At 39.1% G+C, this 27,534-nt stretch overlaps 1 protein-coding gene across 1 annotated transcript in view; it reads right to left on the reverse strand.

The window, feature by feature from the left end:
* Window positions 1-27,263, reverse strand: part of TACR1 (tachykinin receptor 1) — a 138,989-nt gene extending 111,726 nt beyond the window's left edge. Inside the window, exon 1 of the mRNA XM_047069282.1 lies at window positions 26,875-27,263. Within this exon, the coding sequence (XP_046925238.1) occupies window positions 26,875-27,263 (389 nt within the window). The remainder of the gene's footprint in view (window positions 1-26,874) is intronic.
* Window positions 27,264-27,534: the final 271 nt, after the last annotated feature.

Below are 27,534 nucleotides of genomic sequence, written 5' to 3' on the forward strand. Positions count from 1 at the left end.
TTTATTTTGTTGATGGTTTCCTTTTGGTGCAAAAGCTTGTTAGTAAGATATCGTTTCACTTGTTTATTTTTGCTTTTGTTGTTATCTACTACGCTTTATTGTTCTGGGTTGTTTTACTGCTCTCTTTGGGTTATTTATTAAATCATGAATAACAAATAAAGGTCACTTTTCACTTAGGAAGTTGGCTTCTGATTTGGTTGACCTCAAGAAGGAGTGTGAAAGATGAAGGAGGGATTTAGCAGCTGACTTCTTCTCCATAACGAGCCAGGCAAAACCAGCAGAAAACAATTATTTTTCTAACCTTCACATAGGGGTGAGCACAGAGCAAATCATAAAGTGAAGTCTTGTCTAATTATACAATAATTATCTCCTCTTTTAATTTGAAGGAATATTCATCATACTTCTCCCTCACCAAAAGGAACATCCTCTGACTTGGTAATGATCAAACTATATTCTTAAGTAGAGAGAAAGGCAGAAATTAGACCTTCCTGTTCTTATGCAAAGAACAGTTCTGTAATGAGCTGTCTTTACCTGCTCCATTCTTTGGAGCCATGTGACCTTCCAGCAGGACAGACACCTGATGTGCTAAACAATATGCTGGTGCCTAGTCTCTCTGGTGAGGGCTAATTACGGCACCGTGGCTCGGGAACTCAGGAACAAAGCAATCACTCTCTTGTCTTGACTCCTCTCCCACTCCTGTGCTATACCACCAACCCAAAGACTTCCGTGTCTTGGCTCCCAACATGTGCATTACCCCCTCTGAATTCTGTGTTCCTTTCTTTCCAAGTCATGCTGAAATCCCCCAGTGGACCCTTGAGTGGCATTGATGTATTACATCCACGTAACACAGAGGTCTATCATGTATTGTTTCCTAACATTTTTCTTCTGGAAACAGTTGCTAAGTATGCATCACTTTTGCAGATAACAAATGGCTGCTGAGGGAGGAAGAGGTATTATATAAAAGAAGATTCCTTTTTTTCTCCATAATCCATAGTAATGGAGACTGAAAGAAGAATGACTCCTTTCTTCTTTGCCATTTAAACTGAATTAATTCTCCCCACTTGTGAATTTTTATAAATGGTTCGGGATTTCCATTAAAGACACTTCCCTGGGAAACTAAAAGGTTCTGGATGGGGATGGCTTCTATGATCCAGTGGAAGTTCTATTCTCAGACTGTTTCAAGGGGAGGGGAGGAGGAGGGACTCAACACAGGCTTTTAAGAAATCATTAAGGAGTCTTTATTGATCAGTCAGAATTCTGATAGTTTATTGACCTTTACTCTGAAACAGTGTCTGCTTTGAGGTGACTGTGTGCCAAGTAACTAAAAGTCCATGAAAGCATCTTTGAAACTGCATTTCTAGCTCAAAGAAGTCCTCAGATATGAGTGCCCAACTTTCCTTGCTTCTAGATAATGGGTACTTTCTTTTGTAAAGTGAGTATTTGTTTTGGTTGTCGCAGTAACTCCAGGGTGCTGCTGGCATTTAGCTGTGGGGGCCAGGAATGCTGGTTGTCCTGCACTGGGTGGTATGGCCCTGCACAAAGGAATACTGTCCCACATTCCAAATGATCATTGACTGCCTCTCCAGACAGTCATGCAGGTAAAAAAAAACCTACTTATAATTATCCAAATCCAGAACCTAGCGTTGAGTTTTATATAAAGTAAACATAAAGTGATACAAATTTATTATTTTACAAGTCTAGAGATCAGATGTCTGAAGTGGGTTTTGCTGTACTAAAATCAAGATGTCAGCAGGCTGTTTCTCCTGGGGACTCCAGGGGAGCATTCATTCCCTTGTCATGTCCAGCCTCCAGAGGCTGCTTGCATTCCTTGCCTCACGGCTTGTTCCTCCAGCTTCAAAATGAGCACCGTGGCATCTTCAGCTCTCTCTCAACTTTGACCCTTCTGCCTCCCATTTTCTTTATGAAGCCCTTCTGACTACAACCACATAGCCCCGGACAAACTCCTCACCTCAAGGTCCTTAATTTAATCACACCTGCAAAATCCTTGGTGCCACATAAGTTGACATATTCACACGTTCCAGGGGTTACGATGTGGACTTCTTGGGGGATAACATAGAGAGTATTCTTGAACTTAAAAAATATCCTGAATTTTCTAGGAGACTGCCGTATAATTAAGAGAAGATTATCTTTTGCTTTTTTCATGACCAAGAATTTATCCCTTTTCCCATGTCAAACATCATGACACTGACAGAAGCATGGCTCACAGTATTTGAATTGCCAAAACAAACAAACAAACAAACAAACAAAAGTAAAAAAAGAAACCCCACTGCTGCATCTGCCTGCATCTGTTCCTGTCACATTCTCTTTATTTGAAATAAAGGCATAAGCTTAGCATACTCATCTTGAATCTTCATGTTGTATGCCTGAGCATTTCCATATTGAAATACATATTAATTTATTATAAACTGCTTCTTATTTCTCTTTTATAATATACTTAGGATATATATTGATTTTTTCCCTTGAAAATATATGTATAGTTAGATTATAATATCTATGAATTTTATTTCTAAATAGTAAAGGGGACATTACAAAATATTTGTTGTAAAAAAGTAGAGCATTGAGTCTGATGTGTGCATGTCAGATTCTACTGCCCCTTTCATTTGAAGAAGTCTCTTTTTTCCAGGTCAATGCTATCTATGCATTGGATTTTACTCCCTTCAATCTCCTTCAAAACCCTACTGGACCAATTCTTGCTAAGGGCATCAAGAATGCCCTATTCTTGAATAGGATGGCATATGTCTAGAATGACATATTCTATAGTTCTGGTACACACTCTACTCCCAAGATCATGAAAATTCTAGGAAAAACCTCTAAAGGAGTCCCCCAGACCTTCAAGAGCCACTACAAGATGTCTCAGTTTCCAGTACCAATGGTTCCCCATTGGTGCTGTAATTAGGAACACTATAGACCTTCCTCATAATGATGGCCATGACCAAAACCATCGCTCCCTACTTCTGTGTGTCTGACCACCATCCGAGGTCTGAGCTTCTCTCATCAAGAGCTACCACCCTGGCTCTTATCTCCAATATAGCTCAAAAAGTTTTCCTAGTCTGATGCACCCTCCCACCGTGCCATTCCTATGGAACACATAGTCTGTCATCAACAAAATCCTCACCTCTTCTTCAAAGGTTCCCTTCACCTTTTGCTGCCTGCAACTTGGCTGTTTCAGAATACCATGTCCACTACTGTAGTAGTCTTAAGTGTGTTGTGCTTCCTCCAGAGTCCATGCACCACAGAGCCAGAGCAAGGGCAGATGTGCACACTGTCCTCATTCCACTTCTAGACTATTATTCCTTCTTTATCTTTTAAGCTTCATGCATCTTTGATACATGATAATGGACTACACTTGTTGTAGCCACTCGCTGACTCATCTACTGCTCATTCTCCTTTATCCTTTGGAGATGTTAGCTATGTTCCCATCATTGTCCCTGTCTTCACTTTTGGGGACTGTGATATACACAAACATGATCAATCCAACTCCCTGACTCACTTCCTTGACTTCTTCACTTCCTGTTATGTTTTCCTCCACTTGCCTCCAAGCTTCCACTCTCATGGTGAATCATTACCTGTGTCATCCCTAGTAACTACATAATTTCCAAAATTTCTACTTCAAACCTCTTACTCTCTATCACCTCCTATCTTTTCAGTTCATGCCCTCTTGTACTCCAAGTCCAACAACTGTTAGTACTCATTAGGATCTTCAGCTCCTCGATCTTACCACTTTTTTATTACCTATCACCCCTCATATCCTTGCTTCTCTATTCCTCTAGCTAGGACCCCATGGTTCACCCCTGTGGTCCCTCCTTGCATAGACCCTTGACTCCATTTTCCTCCCTCTCTCCATTTCATCCATATGACAAAACCCAGTGCTAATAATCTCTAAGCCTGCATTATAGAAAAACACACATTATGTTGACTGGTCTTTAAACTTTCTGTCAATTCACAAATCTCAAGTGGCCCTTCTGTATTGCTCAACCGTCGTAAAGTATTTTATAATCACTTCACTCTTCAGCTCTGCAACAAGACTATTTCAGAGCTTCTCCCCTCTTCTCTACCCCTAACGCTTCCTCCTTCTCACTGTCAGCTGATGACCTTGATTTTTATTTTCTGGGAAACATAGAAGCAATAAAAATGAATTATCTGATTTTATCATCAGATCTACCAGGCTATCTTTTCCTCTACCCATATGTCCCTTGTTCTTCTGGCCACTGTGTATGGTCTCACCTCCTTTTAAAGGCCATATTTGGACATATCCCCATTTGCACACGCAAAAACTTTGCTCCTATGTTCTCCACTCCACTCACCAGTATCATAAATTTCTCTTTCAATTGCCCCGTACTTATCACAATACATACATGCTGTAATTTCTTTCCCCTTAAAAAAAATCCTTCCTTAAACTTATGTCCTTTCTGCCTACGAAGCTTTTCCTCTTCTCCCATTTATAACTCTCTTTTCCCGTCACAGTCTTCTGTCAGCCTATCCCAGCCAATCTCCACCACTTTACTAAAGCTTCTTTTGTCAAGGTCAATGCTGATCTCATCTTGTCAAATCCTTGACCCTCATCTTGCTTGACCTCTCAGCAATTTATGACACTGGAGGCACTTCTTCCTTCCTGAAAAGCTTTCTTATTTAGCTTCCAAAATACCTCACGTTAATAGTTCTTTTAATTCACTAGCTATTCCTTCTTGGTCATATTTGCTACTTCCTACTCTTCTTTCCTGCTTTTCTAAATTAAGAGTTCCTTAGGGCTCAATCTGTGGCAATATTCTCTATTGCTCTTTCCACTAGGTGGTTGTATATAGCTCCTAAGTATATGCTAATGACTCGCACATTTGTATCCCAGCCCTTACCTGTCTTTCTGAAGTTCAGATTTAAAAATCAACTGTCAGTCCAAACAAGACATACAGGTGGCCAACAGGTACATGAAAAGATGCTCAACATCACTAATCATCAGGAAAATGCAAATCAAAAGCACCATGAGATACCACCTTGTACCCGTTAGAATAACTATTATCAAAAAGACAATACATAACAAATGTTGGTGAGGATGTGGAGAAAAAGGAACCCTCATGCACTGTTGGTGGAAATGTAAACTGGTGCAGCCACTATGGAAAACAGTGCAGAGGTTCCTCAAAAAAATTAAAAATAGAACTACATATGATCCAGCTTCTTCTGGGTGTTTATCCAAAGAAAATAAACACACTAATTTGGAAAGATATATGCACCCCCATGTTCATTGCAGGGTTATTTAGAACAGCCAAGATGTGGAAACAACCTGTGTCCATCAGTGGATGAATGGATAAAGAAGACACACACACACACACACACACACACGCACACACACACACACGAGTATTATTCAGCAATAAAAAAAGAATGAAATATTGCCATTTGTGACAACACGGACAGACCTCAAGGGGATTATACTAGGTGAAACAAGCCAGACAGAGAAAGACCAATACCATATGTTCTTACTTATATATGGAACTAAAACAAAAGCAAAACTGAAAAACTCCCAAACTCATAAATACAGAGTACAGATTGGTGGCTGCCAGGGGTAGGGTATGAGGGATGGGTAAAATGAGTGAAGGGAGTCAAAAGGTACAGACTTCCAGCTATAAAATAAATAAAGCACAGGGATATAATGGACAGGACGGTGACTATAGTTAATAATAATACTGTATTGCATATTAGAAAGTTGCTAAGAGAGTGGATCTTAAAAGTTCTCACCACAAGAAAAACATTGTTTTGTAACTTCGAATGCTAACAGAAATAACTAGATTTAGTGTGGTGATCATTTTGCAATATATAAAAATATTAAATCATTATGTTATACACCTGAAACTAATATAATGTTACGTGTCAATTATACCTCAGTTAAAATAAAATAAAATAAAGTAAAAAAAAATCAACTGTCAGTTCACTCAGTATCTCCACTTGTCTGTCTGCTACCTTTTTCAAACTTAACAGGGCCAAAATCATTCCTGATTTCTTCTTCTGAACCTATTTCTTCTCCATTCTTCCTCCATCTTAGTAAATTAAGTCACCCTTCTCCAAGCTGCTTAGTCTCAAGCCCAGGAGTGATTCTCGATTGCTTTTCTCTTTTATCCCACATCTACTCCACCAGTAAATCATTTGTTCTACTTTCAAAACATATCTCAAATCTGATCAATTACCACCCCTATCATTATACCCTGGGTTAAGTCACCATCATCTCCCTCCTGGGGTCACCACAGGAGAGCTCTTTTTTTTTTTTTTTTTTAATTTTTTTTCAACGTTTTTATTTATTTTTAGGACAGAGAGAGACAGAGCATGAACGGGCAAGGGGCAGAGAGAGAGGGAGACACAGAATCGGAAACAGGCTCCAGGCTCCGAGCCATCAGCCCAGAGCCTGACGCGGGGCTCGAACTCACGGACCGCGAGATCGTGACCTGGCTGAAGTCGGACGCTTAACCGACTGCGCCACCCAGGCGCCCCAACCACAGGAGAGCTCTTAACTGGTCACCCTTCTTCCACATTTGCCTCTCTACTCTCTATTCTCCACATGACTGCCATATGATCTTTTAAAATTACAGATATGATCATGCTCCTTCCCTGCTTCTTATCTTCTAATGACTTATCATCACATATAGAATGAAAAGCAAATTTATGTTGCTGTGGCAGAAACTTTTAATGCTCACTGAACATTCATTTGGTCTCCCACATTTTCTGGAGCCCATGCAGTTGGACCTGACCATATGACTAGTTATTGCTAATGGATTTTGAGGAGAAGTGATCTGTATTACCTCTGGACTGGGTCAGGTTAAAGCTCCCATGTGGCCTCACCTCTTTCTTCCTTTAATGTAGCAACTGAGCTGCTCAGGTTGTGATGGCTAAGCCAAAAGATGGAAACAGCCCATGACCAAGTATTGTTTTCAGGGGGCTTCCCAGCAAAGAAATTGAACCTGTAGTAGACTTAGAGTGAGTGATAAACAAACCGTGTATTAAGCCATTGCGATTTGGGGGTTTGCTTGTTACTGCAGCCCATCGTAGCCTACCCTCACTAATACGTGTGATCTACATGGCTTTCTTATCTAATTTCATTGGCCTTTCTTCCAGACTCACTCCCATCCAATCTCACCCAGGTTTTATTGCCAAACCCATTCTTGCCTCAGGGCTTTTAAGTCTAGCTGTCCTTGTACCTAGGAAGTCCACTTTCAAGATCATCATACCACACTACTTTTCACCACTCTCTATCCTCTTATCCTTTTCATTAAAGAAGTTCATAGTATTCAAAATTACATATTTTTTAGCTTGTTTATTGTATATATCTCTAAATAGAGAATAAAGACTTTTTTTGTTGTTCTCTATTGTATCCTTGGAGTCTAGAACAGTGCCTGGCACACAGTTCACATACAGATTAATTGCACTAATGGTATCAACTACTTATTCCTTGCTATATCCTTGCCCTAAACAGATGGACTTTGGTTCCCTAAGCATGAATCTGGTTTCTTCTGAGGGCTTGTTTTGCCCAGTGGGGCATTAGTAGATGTGACACAAAAATAGACTGGAAAAAGTGCTTGCATGTATCTGTTTACCTTTTGTATCTTTGCCATTGCCATAAAGACATACCTTGGCTAGTCTGTGGAAGGATGAAAGACACATGGAGCAGAGCTGAGGTGCCCATCATCTTTGCTGAGGCCAGCTTAATCAGTTGGCAGCTCACTGCCCCCAGACATGTGAATGAACCCAGCCAAAATCCAGACAAGCCTAGGCCAAACCAACTGAGTGTTTCAGACTAATGAACTAGACAATTGCTTATTGTTTTACACCCCTGAGATCTTATGGTTGTTTGTTACATGGCACTACCATGACAATGGATAACTGATACAACAGGGACTCAATAGATAGCTATTGAATGTTTACAGTGTATATGGAGATGTTCTACAGTTGGTATCTAGATACTCTTTCCTAACCTGCTCTCCCTCCTGTGTTCATGATTTGACTATCCATCTACCTGTTCTCCCAAGTTAGTAAACTGAGAGAAGCCTCGATTTCTTCCTATCCTTCATTTTCAACTCCTACTCCCTTCTAAACATTGAATAGCCTGCAACATTTTACAATGCCACCCTAAAATCTCTGGAATCTGGTTTCTCCAGTCCCATAGTTCTAATAATATTTTACCTCAATATTATAATAACTTCCTATTTGGTATCCCTACCAATAGTTCTTTTGCCCACTCTAGAACATCCTCCAGACTGCCATTAATTTTGCCAACCTCAAAAACAAATATGGATTTATAGTTATATAAAAGATTGAGGGGTCACTTTGAAATACTGCTTTCCCAAATTCCTTAGAAAAATACCTAAGAAATAATTTTTAAAAATAAAAAAGAAATAAATGTCACCTGAGCAAATTCAATAAGGGAAAAAAATTAAGAACAACAAAGACAAACATATTCCAGCCCATTGTTACTTAACTGTCTGAATAATCAATTTATTATTCCTCATATAATATCAAATATTGAGATTATGGAAAGTAAACAGAAATGGATGCAACATTATCCCTATGTACATGTCACTCATGCATTTGCTCTGCTGAGCAGGAAATAAAGGGTAGACTTACAGTGAGCATTTCCAACAACTCTCTGCCTATTTTGTCTGCCCCAGAGCCTGCAGGGAGCTTCTTTTATTACTGAGACTCCATTAATAGTTGTGGTGGTAATAAATTACCATAGTGCTCATCAATTACAATTTTATGTTTCTTCAATTTTCTTTTAATTTTATCCATGGATAAATTTGTAATATGAAAAATGGCAAGTGTAAATGGAAAACATTGGCTTTTCTAATGTATCATACTTCCTCTTGCCCAGGGTCTTCATAAATGCAGCTAACTTTTCTAAACCCTTTCCCCTCCACACAACTTCCCTCTGTTTATCGTGGGCTTAAAGAAATAGAGGTTTCATTGTTTTTCATAACAAGAAGGCCAAAGCCAGGTAAGGTAGTTTAGGGCTGGTATGTGGGTCAGTGATATGCTCAGGGCTCTAGGCTCTTTCTAACTTTCTGAACCACAATCCTTAGTGTGTAAGGGTTGTTCTCATAGGTAAAATGTGCTGCTAACATCCAGGTCTCTTGAACCGGTTCTAGAGAGGAAGAAGGGGAGAGAGCAAAGAGTTAAAAAAAAAAAGTGTTTTTTCTTGTAGACAGTGCCTTTTTGTTCAAGCAGAGAAGTTCAATCTAGAGACTTTCTCCTGCACCCCACTGGCCAAAACTTTGTCATATGACCAATACTCCCTTCAAGTAAGACTATGACATTGACAATATCTCTAGTAGAGGATGGGAAAGAAGGGGGCTGTAAATGGCTTTTGTGTAACCAACCCAGTGTCTGCCACTCTGTTCTTCCTAATTCCTACTCATCCTTTAGATCTCAGCCCCAAACCATTCAGACTAAGTGAATTTTTATATACTCTCGTAATATTAATATTCTTTAATAGCTGTTAGGACACTTTGTAATTGCACACTGATTTGAATAATCAGTGGATTAATGTCTTATTAATATATGTTTGAGGGCAGAGATCAGGTTTGATTCTTGCTGACCACTGTATCCCTGGAACCAAAGTATGTATGGTATTTCACTTAGCAAAATATTCTTTAGCTCCATCCATGTCATTGCAAATGGCAGGATTTTTTATGGTTGAGTATAATACTCCAATAGATATAGATATGGGTATAAATATAGATGTAGATATAGATCATATCTTCTTTACTCATTCATCAGTCAATGGACACTTGGGCTATTTTGTAATTTGGCTATTATAGATAATGCTGCTATAAACACTGGGGTGTATGTATCCCTTTGACTTAGTATTTTTGTGTTTTTTGGTAAATACCTAGCGGTGCAATTGCTGGATTGTAGGGTACTGCTATTTTTAACTTTCTGAGGAACCTCTATGTGTTTTCTAGAGTGGCTGCATCAGTTTGCATTCCTGCCAACAGTGAAAGAGGGTTCCCCTTTCTCCACAACCTCGCCAACTCCTGTTGTTCTTGTGCTGTTGATTTTAGCCATTCTGACTGGTGTGAGGTGATATCTCATATTGTAGCTTTGATTTGCATTTCCCTGATGATCAGTGATGTTGAGCATCTTTTATGTGTCAGTTGGTCATTTGTATGTCTTCTTTGGAAAAATGTCCATTCATGTCTTCTGTCCATTTTTTAAATGGACTATTTGTTTTTTAGGTATAGAGTTTTATAAGTTCTTTATGTATTTTAGAAACTAACCTTTTATTAGATATGTTATTTGCAAATATCTTTTCCCATTCCATTCGTTTCCCTTTAGTTTTGTTGACTGCTTTCTTAGCTGTACAGAAGCCTTTTATTTTGAGAGTATTATGCTAAGCAAAATAAGTCAGTCAGAGAAAGACAAATAACATATTTCACTCATAGGTGGAATTTAAGAAACAAAACAAACAAGAAAAGGGGAAAAAATGAGAGATAGAGGCAGTTAAGAAACAGACTCTTAACTCTAGGGAAAAAATTGATGGCTACCACAAAGGAGGTGGGTGGGGAGATGGGTGAAATAGGTGATGGGGATTAAGGAGCACACATGTGATGAGCACTGGGTGTTGTATGGAAGTGGTGAATCCATTACTATATTGTAACCTAAAATAATATTACACTGCATATTAACCAACTGGAATTTAAATAAAAACTTTAAAAAGAAGTATGTATGGTACTGACTCTATAAATATTTAGATCTACATCTACACAGCATGAGAGAGTTCAGTGTTAATGGAACATAAAAATGATTGTTTCGTTATGTGATGAAATGAAATGTTTCCCCAATCAATTTACATTGATAACAACATGTTAGAAACCAACAAACTGTATATATAATGATTTTTTAAGCCACAAAACAAGATTTATTTATACTTCTTTGATAGTATCCCTTTGTTTGCCTTATTCATATTGCTTATAGGAAGGGAAAATCTGGAAAAAATAAAACCGGATATTTTAAAGATAAAGCTTCGGGCGCCTGGGTGGCTCAGTCGGTTGAGTGTCCAGCTTCGGCTCAGGTTATGATATCACAGTTTGTGAGTTCGAGCCCCGCGTCGGGCTCTGAGCTGACAGCTTAGAGCCTGGAGCCTGTTTCGGATTCTGTGTCTCCCTCTGTCTCTGCTCCTCCCCCACTCGTGCTCTGTCTCTCTCTCTCTCTCTCTCAAAAATAAATAAAACATTTAAAAAAAAATTTTTTTTGAAAAGATAAAGCTTAATTCTTCTAAATTGCAATTTTTATTTTTCCCTCTAAAATGCTAAAATGCTAATTACTGAGGTCCTTAAATAAGCCATTTTATTAATCACGGTCTTGTTAAAAATCTTATAAAGTGCATATCCAAGCTGAAAAAGTCTGTGCTGCTCCATTTTGCTTATCTGTATATTTTTCTCAATTTTGTAAAATCTGTGTCTACCCACAAGGATGTGTCTCTCTCGGGATACTCTGTAGTGTGCCAGAAAAAAAGATGAGCGTTGAGGCTCAGCCTCTTTCCCTAGCTAGGAAGCTCCACTGCTGGGCTCTTTCCTGCTCCTTGAGCTGGCTTTTACATTGATCATCGTCATAAAAAATGTGGCTAGGTTCTTTCCCTGCTATTATATCATTGGCTGGCGGGACTCCTAACCTGAGAGGGTAAAATCTGTTAACTACTTTGTAGACCTTACTTCCACTGTTATTCTGAATCAATAACCTATTGTATTATTTCTTTTTTCTTTTGCTTGACATGGAGGACCTGGGGAATGCCCTGTACTACTGTGTGATGGCTACACAGAGAAAGAATTGTAAGCAATATCTTCTAGGAATATTTCTCGCCACCAAGTTCATTTATTTCAGAAAACATAATACATTTCAGAAAATGCTTATTTCCTTATAGCCCTGAAACCAAAACTTGCAAAGACAGCACCAAAAAATGAAATGACAGTTGCACTTTACAGCAAAGATACAAAAATATAAATTAGGGGTGCCTGGGAGGCTCAGTTGATTAAGCCTCTGCCTCCTGATTTTGGCTCAGGTCATGATCTCACAGTTTGTGAGATCAAGCCTCATGTAGGGCTCTGTGCTGTCAGCTCGCTCTCTCCCCCTCTCTCTGCTCCTCTCCCCACTCACGCTCGTGCTCCCTCTGTCTCAAAATAAATAAATAAATATTTAAAAATGTAAATAAAATATTAGCAAGCAAATCTAGCAGTATAATAATAGAACAAAGCATATAACCAAATACTGTCTATTCTAGAAGTTCTACAACAGCTGAAAACTAGGATATTAGGCAATAAAAAAAAAAGGTTGTATCCTTAACACAGTTCCTACAATTCAATATGTAATTTAAAAATGAAGATTTAAATTTAAAAATTTCCAAGGTCATGAATAGGTTATTCATAAAAAAGTAAAATAGAAAGGAATAGCAAATATACAAAAATATCCAACCTCACTAGTAAGAAATGCAAACATAAATAACATTTTAAATCTTTTAAATTGGGAAAGATATTTCTGAAATTGTTAGGAATATGAAGAAACACTTTCATGTAATGGGTGTGTATATTCTGATTCACGCTACTAACTTGCTAAAGCTTTCTGAAGTAAGCAAAATGAAGCCAAAGCTTAAATGTCCAGCACTCTGAACAAACTTTTCTTCTAAGAATCTATCCTCATAACCACGCACATGTTCGAGTATAGCTAGAGCACATTGATCACACAAATTAAATATTGTAGCAAAAGCTAGAAATAAGTACAAAGCCTCAGGATGAGACATTATTTAAATTATGATACTTTGTAGCCATAAAACATGATCTTTTAGAAGAACACTTAATTACATGAAATGTTCTTTATTATGTTAAAATAATTTAAAATATGCCATACGAGTATAGTTATGTAAAATATCCTATGCATAGGGAAAAAATCCTGTGCTGAAATAATTTCTAAGAATTGACAATAGTGAGATGAGGGTTGATTTTGCTTTTGTTCTTCATCATACTTTATTTTCTGTAAGGTGCTAATTCTCCTTAGTGTATACATAATGGTTTATAGTGTTAGAAATATATATATTAGATGTTATCAAAAGGGAATTTACAGTTGCGCAGATAGTATTCAACAGTAAGTTATTTTTCTTTAAAAAGTAGCATAAGTATATCTTAATTTTACACAGTGTTATAAGTCAAATCCATTCCATTTTTAAAAAGTAGCTTAAGCTTAAACCTAAATAAATAGCCTTAAAGAATATGTTCAGGACCCTTCTGGACTCATCTGCTTAATCAGAATCATAGTACTTTGCATTTTTTAATTTTTAATGTTTATTTTTGAGAGAGAGAGAGAGAGAGAGCATGGGTGGGGAAGGGGCAAAGAGAAGGAAACACAGAATTTGAAGTCTGGCTCCGGACCCCAAGCTGTCAGCACAGAGCCTGATGCAGGGCTCAAACTCACAAACTGTGAGATTGTGACCTGAGCCAAAGTCGGACACTTAATCAACTGAGCCACTCAGGCACCCCAGTACTTTGCATTTTCAATATTGCTGTGTAAATCTACTCTTCAGTTGTTTTATGCACAACAGCTTTTGTTTTTTTCTGCTCCAACTCCATTTTTCAGGCAATGATATTTATTGAAGTCATGCAATTTTCAAACCGTTGAAGAGGAGTTGAGAGGATATAAGCAAGGGATTTTTGATCCATGTGTAGAGAGAAAGGGAGAAAGGAAAGACAAAGAAAAAGGGATGCGAGCTTTAGATCAAGTGTGGGTCCAGACAGGTGCTAGCAGAAAGCTCAGCTCTTGGAAACCTGGCCCTACCCCAGGATTTGTAAACAGCACAAATCCACTGAAGATGCTGGAGTGGTAAAGAATCATCTTGGCCATCTAAACAGGACTTCACTGCCCTACTGCCCTGAATCCGGCCTACCAGACCCTTAGGACTGGCTGGGACCATGACGCAAAGTCCCTTCTGATGACGATATCCAAGCTACAAAGTTGCTACATATTCATCAAAGAGAATCAGCCTTCTTGTAGACTTAGAGCATTATTGAGGGAAATGGCCAGAAAGGGAAGAGGATAGTATCTTTGCCTTCTTTGCATTTTGCCTGGTTTTAGGTTGGCAGTGCCTTAATTGGGCCACTAGAAACCCCTGATGACTGTGATATGGCTCATATTCTAGCTGAGTCTTTAACATATTAACTTCCAGACCCCTTATCATGCCAGCTGGAAAGAGAAAGGAACTGGTCTTAAGGATTTGGATACAGGGTTTCTAGGTTATTGTCTAAGTTCCTCTTTAAGAGCTCAGTTAAGGTGTTGAGCTAACGAGTTGCATTTCAGCCTCAGGACTGCTTCCCTTTTAGTTCCCATCATGAAGTGAGGCATTTTTAAGCACCCCCCCTTCCTGCCCCCCGACACCCTGGGACTATTTGGGAGAGTATTTCAGCTGTTTGTGGGGCTTTCTTTTGTTTAAACATTTTCAGAGTCAAAAAAATCCTCTTACGAGAGCATATTATTCAAGAGGACCTTTCTCCACAGTAAAATAAAATTAATAAATCGTACAAGGTGAGTATTTAAGCTTATGCTCCTAATCTCCCCACATGCCACTAAATGTGTACATGAGACTTTTCAAAATTAGTGTCTCAATTATACTCTATGACAGAGCAGAGGGGTAGCTAGCACGACTGTTCACCCTTCCTGCACGAGCTCAGGCAGAAGTGTGATTTGTGAAGGTGGCTGCTTGTTAGTCCATATATGGCTTAGGGCACTGAGTTAAGCTATAAGAACAGAGCACCACTTATTTTTTATGATCTGAAATCTAGGGCACTGAGAAGGAAGAGAAGGGAAAGGAACTCAGCACTTCTAGAGCCATAAAAAAGTCATGAGAGTCTGTCCTCGGAGGAAAACCCATCTGAAGAAAGAACATCTCATGATCCAATTGGAGGATGCAAGGGCACCAGTTCCCTTCCAGGCTCTGAGAAGAAAGGCCCTCCCACCAAAGACTTCATGCCAAGAGGAATGGAAGCTGCTGTGTTGACCTTCTATATAGGATGAACACAGTGTCTCTGGGCATAGATCTGAAACATGCTGACGGCCTGAGTTTGTCAAAACTAACAGGCACTACTTTTCCTTTTTTTTTTTTTTTTTAGATAGGTATACTCTTTTCTTTTTAAATTTGTTAAAATTTATTTTTGAGAGACTGAGAGAGACAGAGAATGAGCAGGGAGGAGCATAGAGAGAGAGGGAGACACAGAATCTGAAGCAGGGCCCAGGCTCCTAGCTGTCAGCATAGAGCCTGACATGGGGCTTGAACTCACGAACCATGAGATCATGGCCTGAGCCGAAGTGGGATGCTTAACCGACTGAGCCACCCAGGTGCCCCACATTTTCTGATGATTCATGTGAAGAAACAGGATACACCCAGAAAAATTCTGACACCTATTTTCCATAACCTCAAAGTCTCGAAAAAGAAACTGAAAGACCCAGGACAGATGGTGATTTTTTGGTCACTTTATCCATGGCAATGAGCCAGTATGAATGAATGGAGGTCCATTAAGAAGGTAAAAACATAAGAGAGTATGGAATGCAGCTAATTCTACTCAGGTAGCAAAGTGACTGAATGCAAATTTGGGGTGGGATGAAGTTTTGCATGATTCTATCTATGTAATTCAGATGATAAGACTTTTTTTTTCAATATATGAAATTTATTGTCAAATTGGTTTCCATACAACACCTAGCATCACACTCTCCAGTTCCATCCACGTTGCTGCAAAGGGCATATTTCGTTCTTTCTCATTGCCCTATAGTACTCCACTGTGTATATAAACCACAATTTCTTTATCCATTCATCAGTTGATGGACGTTTAGGCTCTTTCCATAATTTGGCTATTGTTGAGAGGGCTGCTATAAACATTGGGGTACAAGTGCCCCTATGCATCAGTACTCCTGTATCCCGTGGGTAAATTCCTAGCAGTGCTATTGCTGGGTCATAGGGTAGGTCTATTTTTAATTTTTTGAGGAACCTCCACACTGTTTTCCAGAGTGGCTGCACCAGTTTGCATTCCCACCAACAGTGCAAGAGGGTTCCCGTTTCTCCACATCCTCTCCAGCATCTATAATCTCCTGATTTGTTCATTTTGGCCACTCTGACTGGCGTGAGGTGATATCTGAGTGTGGTTTTGATTTGTATTTCCCTGATAAGGAGCGACGTTGAGCATCTTTTCATGTGCCTGTTGGCCACAGATGATAAGATGTTAAGATGAAAATCGGAGAAGGGTAACACTTGAAGGAAGCCAAAGAGATGCAGGGCACATTGAACTATTCGATTGCAGTGGTGAGGTGTGGGTGGGTTCTGTGGGCACTGAGAAGGCAGAGTTCCACCGTGAGAAGGGCTCAGGGCTTTGGGCTCCTGAAAGACACACCTGGATTCCGATCTCCAACGCAGTCTCCGAGGCCCCTTATGGAGAAGATGATTCTGCCACTGCTGCTTGTGTAACTGTGTAACGTGAGAAAGGCGTTTTGTAAAATCAAATTGGCGATGAAGAAATGGCGTTTCTATATAAGAAGTGTGTGTATAGTAGTGAATTTTATGATCAGTATATGTTACTTGTGTGTGATTTTTTTTTAATATGTTGGAAATGAGAATCTGATATATTAGAGAATTTGACTCACCAGATTTGTAATTTTAATTGAAACACTTAGGAGGATTTAACTAATTAGTTTTGTAGTCAATATGTAGAGGCTCGTAAGAACCTCATTTACTGAACTTGTAAGTTCAATTCTTAGAAAGTTGAAATGCTTTAAGAGAACTTAATATGCTAAATTAGAAGTTTTGATTTATTAGATTTACCAGAACTATGCGAGTCCTGAGAAAGATTTTGTTTCTCCTACTTATAAGTCATCCTGTTAGGGATTTGAAGTTTTAAGAAAACCAGATGTATTAAATTTGTGTATTACATTTGAAATATTTAAGAGAATTTCATAATCAACTTTATAAGTACAGTTTACATTATTAAGATTATTTGATTTTAAAGTTTGCAAAAATTTGTGACTAATTGGAAATATGTAAGATCATTTCACTAAGTTTGAAAAAGTTAAAATATTTAGGAGGAAGTACTCCATCTCATGTTTAAGAGCTAATTGAATATTAGTCAAAATACAAGGGAAAATGAATGTTTAACACTTTAACCAGATTTATAACAAAACTTCCAAGATTTATAAGATGTGTTCAAAGGCAAAAGAAACACAACTTTAACAAATTGAATATCAACTAAAACACATGCAGCTGTAAGAGGTTGTTTTGTTTTGTTTTGTTTTTTTGCTATTATCCTCAGGCATTTCTCCTTACACATTTTTGCTATGACTCTCAGATGTTTTTATCTCAAACATTAAACACTCAAATGATGCTCCACATGAGGGTGGTGACTTTGTGACACACAGGATGTGGGAAGTGAACATGTGGTTTTGGAGATGGTATCAGTGAAAATGATTTAGTTTTTCTGGACTGTGATATGCAAATCCACATGCTAGGCTTCTGGTAGAGTGAGTATCTCCACAGGTGGGAAGGATGGTGGATAGCATTTGGCAAGAGGTTTGCTGTCCCAATTGGAAGGATTTTAAACTATAATTTAGGCAGGGACATAAGTGCTTCACCCTATTGCTGTTATCCCTGATGTAGAAGGAATTCAAGAGGAGATGAGATAGGAATGGTGTGTAGAATAGGTCTAATGGTGTGTCAGGGTTTATTATAGATCATAATATAACCATTAACTGAGATCTTACAGGATTTCAGGCAATGAATCAGCAACTTCCCATACATTTCCATACTTTCCCTTTCCCCCTCTCTCCCTGCAACAATACTCTACAAGGTAACTTTTATTATATCCCTTTTATCCAATGGGAAAACTGAGGCCCAGCGAGGTTGAGTGTCTTGCCTACATTCACATAGCTGGTAAATGGTAGAAGCACTGCTGGGACCACGGCCTGTGCTCTTTCCTACACTAAACTGCATTATCAAAGGTGAGATATAACGTTATTAAAGGACATTCTTATACAAAAGATATGCAAGGCACTATGTAGAGTATCCCAAATGTTAAATATAATGATAAAGCTGAATTGGAAGGTAGATCAAGTAAAGAATTATAAAAGAGAGGAGCAAGGAATCAGGCTCAGGGCTGCTTAGATAGACTTCCTAGAGCTTCATGTGTTGCATCAGTACTCAAGCTGAGATTTATCTCTTAAGGACATCATTAAAGTGTCTCTTCATCCCTGGGGATTCCTCACCCATAGAGCCTTATATGTCCCCTTTGAATGAGTTGGAATAATAGCTTCTCAAGGTAGCAAGAGGTTTGGGCAATATAAGCCAGTTCCTCAGTCTGTCCTCCAGGTCTGTGACTTTCTCAGGCTCTCTGCTGGAATTTTCCTGTGTCTGTGGTATTTTAATATAGTATAGACTAGCTGTTCAGACAACTGCTGTGGATATGGGACTTGGAGTGTTAAGTGGAGGTTAGGCTTTTGCTTTTCCTGACTCAGGAAGGACAGGTAAAGCAGAGAGTACACTTCCTGTTGGTAGTAGGGGTGTTGGAGAAAAAGCTAAGGGGTTGACAATAGTTGGGCCACAGAGGGGTCTATGAAATACCTGAGTTTCCAGTATTCCTGGATAGACTAGAGGTAAGATAGAAATGATAAACACCTCCTTTGATTAGAAGTGTTCTCCTGAGGTGCAAGATCTACTGGGGACAGGGTGTGGGTTAGGAATCCAATAGGGCCCATTCAAGTGAAGTGTGGAGGAGGCAAGTGTGAATTAGAGCACATAGTTATTCTACAATAGGTTCAGAACACCTGTTCTGAACCAAACATTCTGTAGTGTAGCAAAACTTCATTGTAGGCATACATTTGGCCCAATTTTTATTTTCCTTCAAGGTAGAACATCATAGGTGTGTTTGAGGTCCGCCTGATGCATTTGGTCTGGTTTTCAGATTTTGGCTGATGTGTGTAGAATAGAGGTACAGTCAAATCAACCACTATCCGCACATTGTAGTGAATATCTGTTCTGTGTCAAGCAACAAGGTAGCTTCTGGGAACAGGTATAAAGTGTCCCTGTTTTCATAATTCTTGTAATCTAGCAGGTAAGGAGGTGTGGGAGAGACCAACAAGTTACAGAAAATTGTATAAATAACATCGGAATAGGTAAGAAAGATAGTTTATTGAGACTTGAAGGCTTAGTGCAGGTGGTACTTGTGCTAAGTCTAAGAGGACAAAGTAACCAGGTAGGATGCCATCCCTATAGCAAGTGAAGCCAGACAGAGTAATATTAATAAGGCAGTGCACAGTTCTGGGTATTAGTTAACGTCTCAGTTAAGAGTTCCATTAACAAATGGGAATAGCCAGTAGAGACTAAGGAGGATGGAGAGATGAAGAAACTGAGGGCAGTTAACCAGGGATGGAAAAGCTTTAGGAGGGATATATCTAAATGACTGCCACATAGAAGAGGCATTATATTAGTAGGAGCAGCCCATAATCAGAGGCAGATTTCAGTTCAACAAAAGGAATAATTTTATAATGAACCAAAATGTGAATTTAACAAATGAGACAGATTGAGTAAAATATTTAAGCACAATTTGATATTCTCATAATGGCCCTGTCTAGAAAGTTATGGGGTTGAGTTTTTGTTTGGGTGGCAAATTTTCAAAAGAGTCTGTAACATCCTTTCTGGCACAGTAGGACCCTTATGTCACTTTTCAGCCTTCAATGACAGCTTTCTTTAGATGATATAACATCCAAAAGCCACCTTGAGTGGGAGTATGTAGGCAGATGTCTAAGGCACAGGAATGCAAATTGCATGGGTCTCCAAGCTATGAGGGAGTAAAGAGTGGGAGGATGATGCTAAAAGAAATAGTTTCTAATAGTCTTTCATGGCAGAAACAGAATCTCCATTGCTATTGAGGATTATATGAGACAATGGATTGGAGAGGATGGAAACATAAAGTATCATTATCAATTTTATTAACATGAAATCTCTTTTCTAGTGTCCAAATGACAAACACTTATAAATCATTATAATTCCCAGTCGAGTGTTCCTGAAATTAATTTAAAAAATACAAACTCCACATTGTTTTCTCTGCACTTTGTTGTTTCTTTTCTCCTCCTCTGCTCCTTCTTCCACTCCTTCTTCCTTCTCTTCCTTTTCTTTATTTTACCAGTAAGTTTTCCCCATATTCCCAATGGCAGTTCTTCCCTCTGTCTCCAAGCTCCCTCAGCATGATATTAATTACATTGGGTTATAATGGTATTCATGACTTTATCATCCCCAAAAACTGAGAGCACAAGGGCAAAGGCAAGTTTTACTGCCTCAGAATTTGGCATATGGTAGGTGCTCAGTAATGGTTGGATGGATGGATGAGGAAGAGGACATTCTCCTCATTGTCATCTAATTTTATCCCTCCTTATCATATTCTGCTAATACTACCTTTCATAGCTACCAGTGTTCTTTAATTACCAAATTCAATGTCCTCATCAGCCTAGGATTCTAATGACACTGATAAACAGAACCAACCACAAGTCACCTCTCTTAACCTTTGTCACTCTACATATCCTGATTTCTCCACTACCTCTCTGCTTCTTCCGCCATCCCCCCCGCTCCCACCCCATTACTTGATAGGACATTCTCACGAATTGTTGATGTCTTTGCCTCTTCTCTGGAAATGTGTACAGGTAAAAGAGATGTTTTCTTCTTTCAAACTCAAATAAGCCATCTGTTTGGAAAACTCCTAAATCCACATTTTCATCCCTGGCTTCTTAGTTAGTCTCTAGTCCCATATCTCAAGTTGCCTTGTTGGGCATTTCCAACTAATTGTTACATTTTCACATCAAATCCAGCCAAAATTGTATTCATCTCTTTCCTCTCCATTAATTTCCTGATTTACTAACCTCTGCATTCATTCCCTGATTTACCTGTGAACTCACTTCACTTGAGTCAAGCATTCTTCCCAAACATTTTGCAACTTTTTGCTTCCATGATTTTGTCAAACAGTTTCTTTTACCTGAAAGGTCACCTTTCTTTATCATCTTCTCTAAAAAAATTTGATCTAATCTTCAAGGTCCAAGTCAATTGCCACTTTTTGAAGTCTTCCTTAATCATTACTGCTGGACATAATGTTCTTCCTCTTCTCTCATATTGAATTTGTCTATACAGTCATATAAAACATATTCTAGCACCTTATATTGTAGCTACCTCTATATCAGTTCTATTTGCTTCAATATGTAACATAAAGCTCTTGAGGGAGGACATGAGACTTTGAGTTAGGAAACATCACCTTACCTGGTGGCATTATCCATCAATGGACTGAAGATCTTTGTCCAAATTTAACTGAGTGTTTCTACCTCAAGATCCTCATTCAACATTTGCTAATTTGACATCAGTAATAATAACAAAGTCTTGTGGTACTACTACATGCATTTACATTGAGAATTAATCTTCATTTCTCTTCAATTAAACCTATGTTTCTGCCAGTTTTTTTAAAAACAAGGTCCTTGACCATTTAGCATACTGGGAGCTCCCATGAGTAGGGACAGGATGTGACAAGTGCAGTGCGACAGCTCCAGAGAGAGAGTAGGTGGGCATTGAATTTCTCCAGGAAAGATCCTTCAGTCTAATTGACCCATCCAAGATGTTAACAAGCTCAACTTTGATCTATGTCAACTCACACATTTGAGGTTCTGGATTTGAAAAGACAGCGTCAGGAGCGCCTGGGTGGCGCAGTTGGTTAAGCGTCCGACTTCAGCCAGGTCACGATCTCGCGGTCCGGGAGTTCGAGCCCCGCGTCAGGCTCTGGGCTGATGGCTCAGAGCCTGGAGCCTCTTTCCGATTCTGTGTCTCCCTCTCTCTCTGCCCCTCCCCCGTTCATGCTCTGTCTCTCTCTGTCCCAAAAATAAATAAACGTTGAAAAAAAAAATTAAAAAAAAAAAAAAAAAAGAAAAGACAGCGTCAGTTGTGATGGATAAGCTTCTAGTGAATGACCATTCTCAGTATCACAGAGATGCTTGGTCATGGGTTGTAAGGTTCATCTAAATTAGTGAAAAGATTCTAAAATCTATGTTTGACCTCTGGGCAGTGAAGAATTGACCTGAGATATACAATAGGATCCAAGTCTAGTCAACAAGGTGGGGTTCAAGGACAGACTACAGGTCTGGTGGAGACCTGGGAAGCAGGCTATTTAAATTTATAGCTGAGTGTGGCTGGGAGAATGGGACAGACATCACAGAACCATCAGAAGTTTTTGTTGTTTATGCATTTCTTTGCTTTTGGTTCCTCTTTTACTCTGTGAGAGCGCTCACTCCTTCTTTTGCCTTCAACCATTGTCCCTATCTGAGCAAGTGTATATTTGGTCCTGATCATATTTCATATTGTTCAGAGACCATCATAATTTAGATGTTTCCTTTCACTCAAACACAACATCCAGGACCAGTCTGAGGAGTGAGCAACCTTCTCCTTTCAACTCGCTGAAATTACACTTGCCCCTTCCAGGTAGAGAAGTGGTGTTACCAGCCCCGTGCTTTGCTGAGCTTCCTGTTGCTGTGTGTTTAATTCCCAGTCAGGTTGCCTTTTGCCTCTATAGTCCTTCTTGTGGGGCTTGGGAATTGGCCTATTTCCTTCCTTCTTAGTGCTGCTCTTCAGTACTAGAATTGACAACCATCATGGGTCTTTGCAAAATTGTGGTGTCACTTCTTAGTGTCCTCCAACTTCTGATTTTATAAAACATCACACATACCTTCTAATTTTTCTAGTAGGGAAATTTTTTCTTTTCTTAAATTTTTATTTAAATTAAGGCAACACTATCAACAATAGTCCAATTACAGAAAGAGCCCAAATGTCCATTGGCTGATGAATGGATAAAAAAGATGTGGTATATTATATACAATGGAATATTACTTGGTGATCAAAAAGAATGAAATCTTGCCATTTGCAACAATGTGGATGAAACTAGAATGTATTATGCTAAGTGAAATAAGTCCATAATAGGAAAAATTTTTTGAATTTCATTTTAAGTGGGAGAAATTATAGTTTCAAAAAGTAAAATCCCTGATGTGTTTTGGAGTTTAATTAGAGTTAGATCTGATCTTATTTAGGTATATTTGTCTCTGCAACCCTTTTATTCTAGATAACCATTGCCTTCAATAAATATTCCTTCTTCAGAAGAAGAAACACTTTTGTTCTCTCTCTCTCTCTATGTCTCATTCCCCACTCTATGGAAAGATAACAGAAAATAATTAAATTAGTACTATAATTTACAGGTTAAAGTCTCTTTTTTCTCTGTATATACGTTTTAGTTCTAGAAGAAAATTTGGCAAAGTTTGCCAGGACAGTTTGAACTAGCAACTCTATATCAAGGAGTTTATTTTGAGGAGAGAACAAGGAATGCTCTCAAAGATTTATGTCTGGGATACTTGTAGTTATTAAAAATGGAAAAAAATTTACATATGAAAATAGGGGAATGGTAAAATAAATGATTATAGCCACGCAGTATAATGCATCCATTTTTAATAGATCAAAAATTCTATTTTGCAAACTATTTCATGACATGGAAAACACACATGAGATGATAGTAAGGAATGAAACAAAAAAGCAACTGTTGAAACTGTTTTTATTATGATCCAAAATTTAGCCTTAAAAATGGGAGTAACTGTATGTGGCATAAATAGAGAAAAGCCAGTATAAGCTAACATTCCAGAATTTTAACAGGTTTACTGCCAGTAGTGGGATGGTAGATAATATTTACATTTTCTTTACAATTTTATGTATTTTTCTAAATGTTCTTTTGGGAAGATGTATTATTTTGTTCATTCATTCACTTATTTAACAAATGTGTAGTGACTGGTGACAGTACTGCCTTGTGCTGAGGAGATAAAGTAAACAAGACAGAACAGACGTATTCCTTGCTTTGCTTAGAGTTTACAATCCCTTAAAATTAGGAGGAAAAATGTTTTTTTTTTCCCTTAATTCATTTCATTTGACCCAGTAATTCCACTTCTGGGAATCTATCCTAAGGAAATAATCAAGAAAGGAAAATAAAATTACCATATAGAAATGTTTATTAGTGCATTAACCATAAAGCAAAAATATTCAGAAATCACCTAAATACCCAACAGTAGGAGGACAGTTAAAGTAATAATAGCACATTCATATAATGGAATAATATGAAGCCATTAATATTGTGTTACTGGAGACTTTTTAATAATATGGGAAAATGTTACTAATGTTTTCCATTACTATCAATGGAAAAAAGTAAGCTGCAAAATTATACAGAACCTGACCTCAATTATGTAGTGTAATAGTCATAAAAGAGAAATTAAAATGTTAACAGGTGTTATTTTTGCATGGTGAAGTAATGGCTGATTTGTATTTTGTGTCTATGTTCTTCGTATTTCCTGAGTTTTTGCAATGAACAGGTTTAACTTTATAATAAGGAAAACCATAATGCTTTTGTTTTTTAGGACTTGATTCAGATTATCTGTTAAAAATTCAAGGAACATACAAAAAGATAATTTAACATTTCCTTAAAGTTTGCCCTGCCTTGGTGGAGAAAGGAGAGATAATTGATATGATGACTGCTTACAGCCCCTTACCTTTCTAAAATATTCTTGGGAGAGAATGGATGAATATACATGCAGTGGAGCTACCTTCATCAGAGGGTCTGGGGGGATTAACTCACTGTGCTCATGAGGCTGAGCAAGGAAAATTAGAACAAGCACTTGGATGACTTGGGGACAGAGCCCTGAAGCCTAATCCCAAACTCTACCTTGGATTATAACCTTGAGCATGATGTTGATAATCTCCCTGGGCTGTATCTGGACATTAGGGACTTGGGGGCATTTCTTGCTCCTGTCATTTTCCTCAGCTCAGGCACCAGGGCTCCTCTGACCTCACTAAGCAGCTGTCCTGCAGGGTCAGGGTCCCTGTCTATGGTTTGCCTAGAAAGAATAATGGAGCCTGAGATGCCAGGGTCAAGGCAACTAAAATCTGGCTCCCTACCCATTCCAATGTGAAGACTTTGACCCTGGTTTCTGTCCTTAGCCTCCTAAGTTCAAAGGGAAAGAGCATGGCTGTGGAACATGTCATTTCTGGGTAAGCTGGAGCAAGAGATCTGTCTGCTGAATGCTCAGAAGCACACTGACTGACAGGTCTCCCTTGAGCTCACACAAGGCCCAAGTGCATTTAAAATACCAACTTTCCCTCTGATTTAAAGTTCATCAAGGCTGAATGAAATCACACCACATTTCACTGCACCTATATTCATTCATATGTCATGCTATGGGTTTTCTAAATTTAAGGGGTCTGCTGTCCAGTTAAAGGAACAAGTCAGTGCAGAAAGACTTATAGGCATACTTCACGTTCAACAAACTTAGTATCTGAACACTAAAGTAGCATAAAAGATAAATTTACAAAAGAACTCATTTCACTACCACTTTGAGTAATTGGTTTACCGTCTACATTTAAAATATAAATTGATTCACCGCAACGTGTCACCACATTGTACCAAGCACATAGAGTTGCATAAAGGGAGTTGTACGTGGAATTTAGAAGCCAGCATTTGGACACCACTGCAATGATTTCTTACATTTCTCTGATTTTAAAAGTGTTCATTGACTACAGAAGCTGAAAAAGACCTCAAATCAATTGCCAATCATAAACAATATTTATGCTAAAAGAATTTAGTAGTTTGGGAATTTTGAGGGGGGGGGAATTTTTCTCCTAGGTCCTTCTTTGGGTTTCTCATAATTCATTGATCTCAGTAAGGCCATGAAAAGAACTCATTTCAAAATCACAGTGGCAGGTGTTTTAAACATACCTCCCCATCCCAGGTAAGCATTGAATATTTGTGCACACATAGATACACACTAAAGACCTATAACACCCACAAAAATATCAATACAGAGGAAGATGTGCTCTACTAATCGATTTTCCATCCTGCCACCTGAGGAGCCATTCATTCCAGAACGCAAGCCCTAGTGTTCGAAAATGCCAACATTTTCCTTTTCAGCCAGCTTCTGAAACCTTAGTTGGGTGCAGGAAAGAAAGAGCTTTCAACTGCCTTTGCCAAGCACATTTCTCTGTAGATACAGACAGGTGAAAAACATTGACCTTACATGACAAGAGAAATTTAGAAAAACTCCTGGGTAAGCTCCCTGGGCCCCTATTTGCGGAGTTCCTGAGGAACAGTCTAGCAGCATCTCATTGCTGAATGACAGCTCCAAGCAGCATAGATGGAGCTGAATTAGAATCCTGAGTATTTTATGATTCTAATGAAATGCTCTTCACATAGAAAGAATATTGGAGAGTTGAGGTGGGAGCAGAAAGTTCCTGAATATCCAGGAAAAAGTGAAAAATGAGAAATTTTACCTAGGCACACTTAAAACTGGAAGGCACCAAGAGGCTGTCCAGCAGAATGGTAGGCTTGCAGGGATTTACAAAGCCCCAGTCAAGGGCCAGTCCCTTGGCCAAGGCTGGAGTATCCCCTTCAGGCTTTCAGGGTAAATGAGAGGAAGAATATATGGAAAGAAGCAAAGCAGTAGTTGAAAGAAACCTATTAAGAAGATGGGGGCAGAAGGGGTGAAGAAATAGAATTAAGTGAAGGAAAAAGGAAGTGTGTGAACAAAGGGAGACTGGCAATGAATGAAAAGGAAGACGAAAGGAAAGAAAAAATAGAAAAGCAAATGGTGAGATAAGATCAACAACTAATTCAACTAGCTGTCAGTAATAACCCCAGGGTCCAGGTGACCAATCTCCACCATGAACCCGGCACAGTGCAACCCGGAAGCTCACAGCAATGCCATGGTATGGACAATTTCTCCCTTTTCCAAAAAGGGCAAGCTCACCTATCGAAGGCCACAGCAGTCATGGAATAGATGCTGGCGAAGACAGCGGCGATGGGGAAGAAGTTGTGGAACTTGCAGTAGAACAGGCCGTAGTACCATTCGTTGTGGACAGCATAGGTGAAGTTCACCACCGTGTTGAACGCAGCCATGGATGCCTCTGCAAAAGCCAGGTTCACCAGGAAATAGTTCGTCACTGTCCTCATTCGTTTGTGGGCCAGGATGATCCACATCACCACCACGTTGCCCACGACGGAGGTCACCACGATGACCGTATAGGCAGCTGCCCAAAGGACAATTTGCCAGGCCGGCTGCACGAACTGGTTGGGCTCCGAGGTGTTGGTGGAGATGTTTGGGAAGAGGTCTGAGTCAACCTGGAGGACGTTATCCATTCCTCTGCTAGGCGGTTAACCCCTCTTCTCTGCACACACCCTGCCTTTGCAGCAGGCCCTGAGGCTGACGCCTGGGGTCAGGGTCCTGCTTATCCAAGACAGGAGGGCTGCAGGCTCTTTCTGGGCAGAACTCTTTCCTTCCAAGCAGAAGAGTTGGCTCTCAGAAGATAAAACGCTTCTAGATGCGCTGTCTGCTCCTCGTGGCTCTGAATTCCTCCACTTTCAAGCTTCAGGAAGCATTTGAGTTCAGAAATCCGGAGACAGCGTCTCT

This window comes from Lynx rufus, unplaced genomic scaffold, assembly GCF_022079265.1.
Source record: "Lynx rufus isolate CCGP_SWC_20201006 ecotype Redwood Valley unplaced genomic scaffold, mLynRuf1.p SCAF_8, whole genome shotgun sequence".
NCBI classification, from domain to species: Eukaryota; Metazoa; Chordata; class Mammalia; order Carnivora; family Felidae; genus Lynx; species Lynx rufus.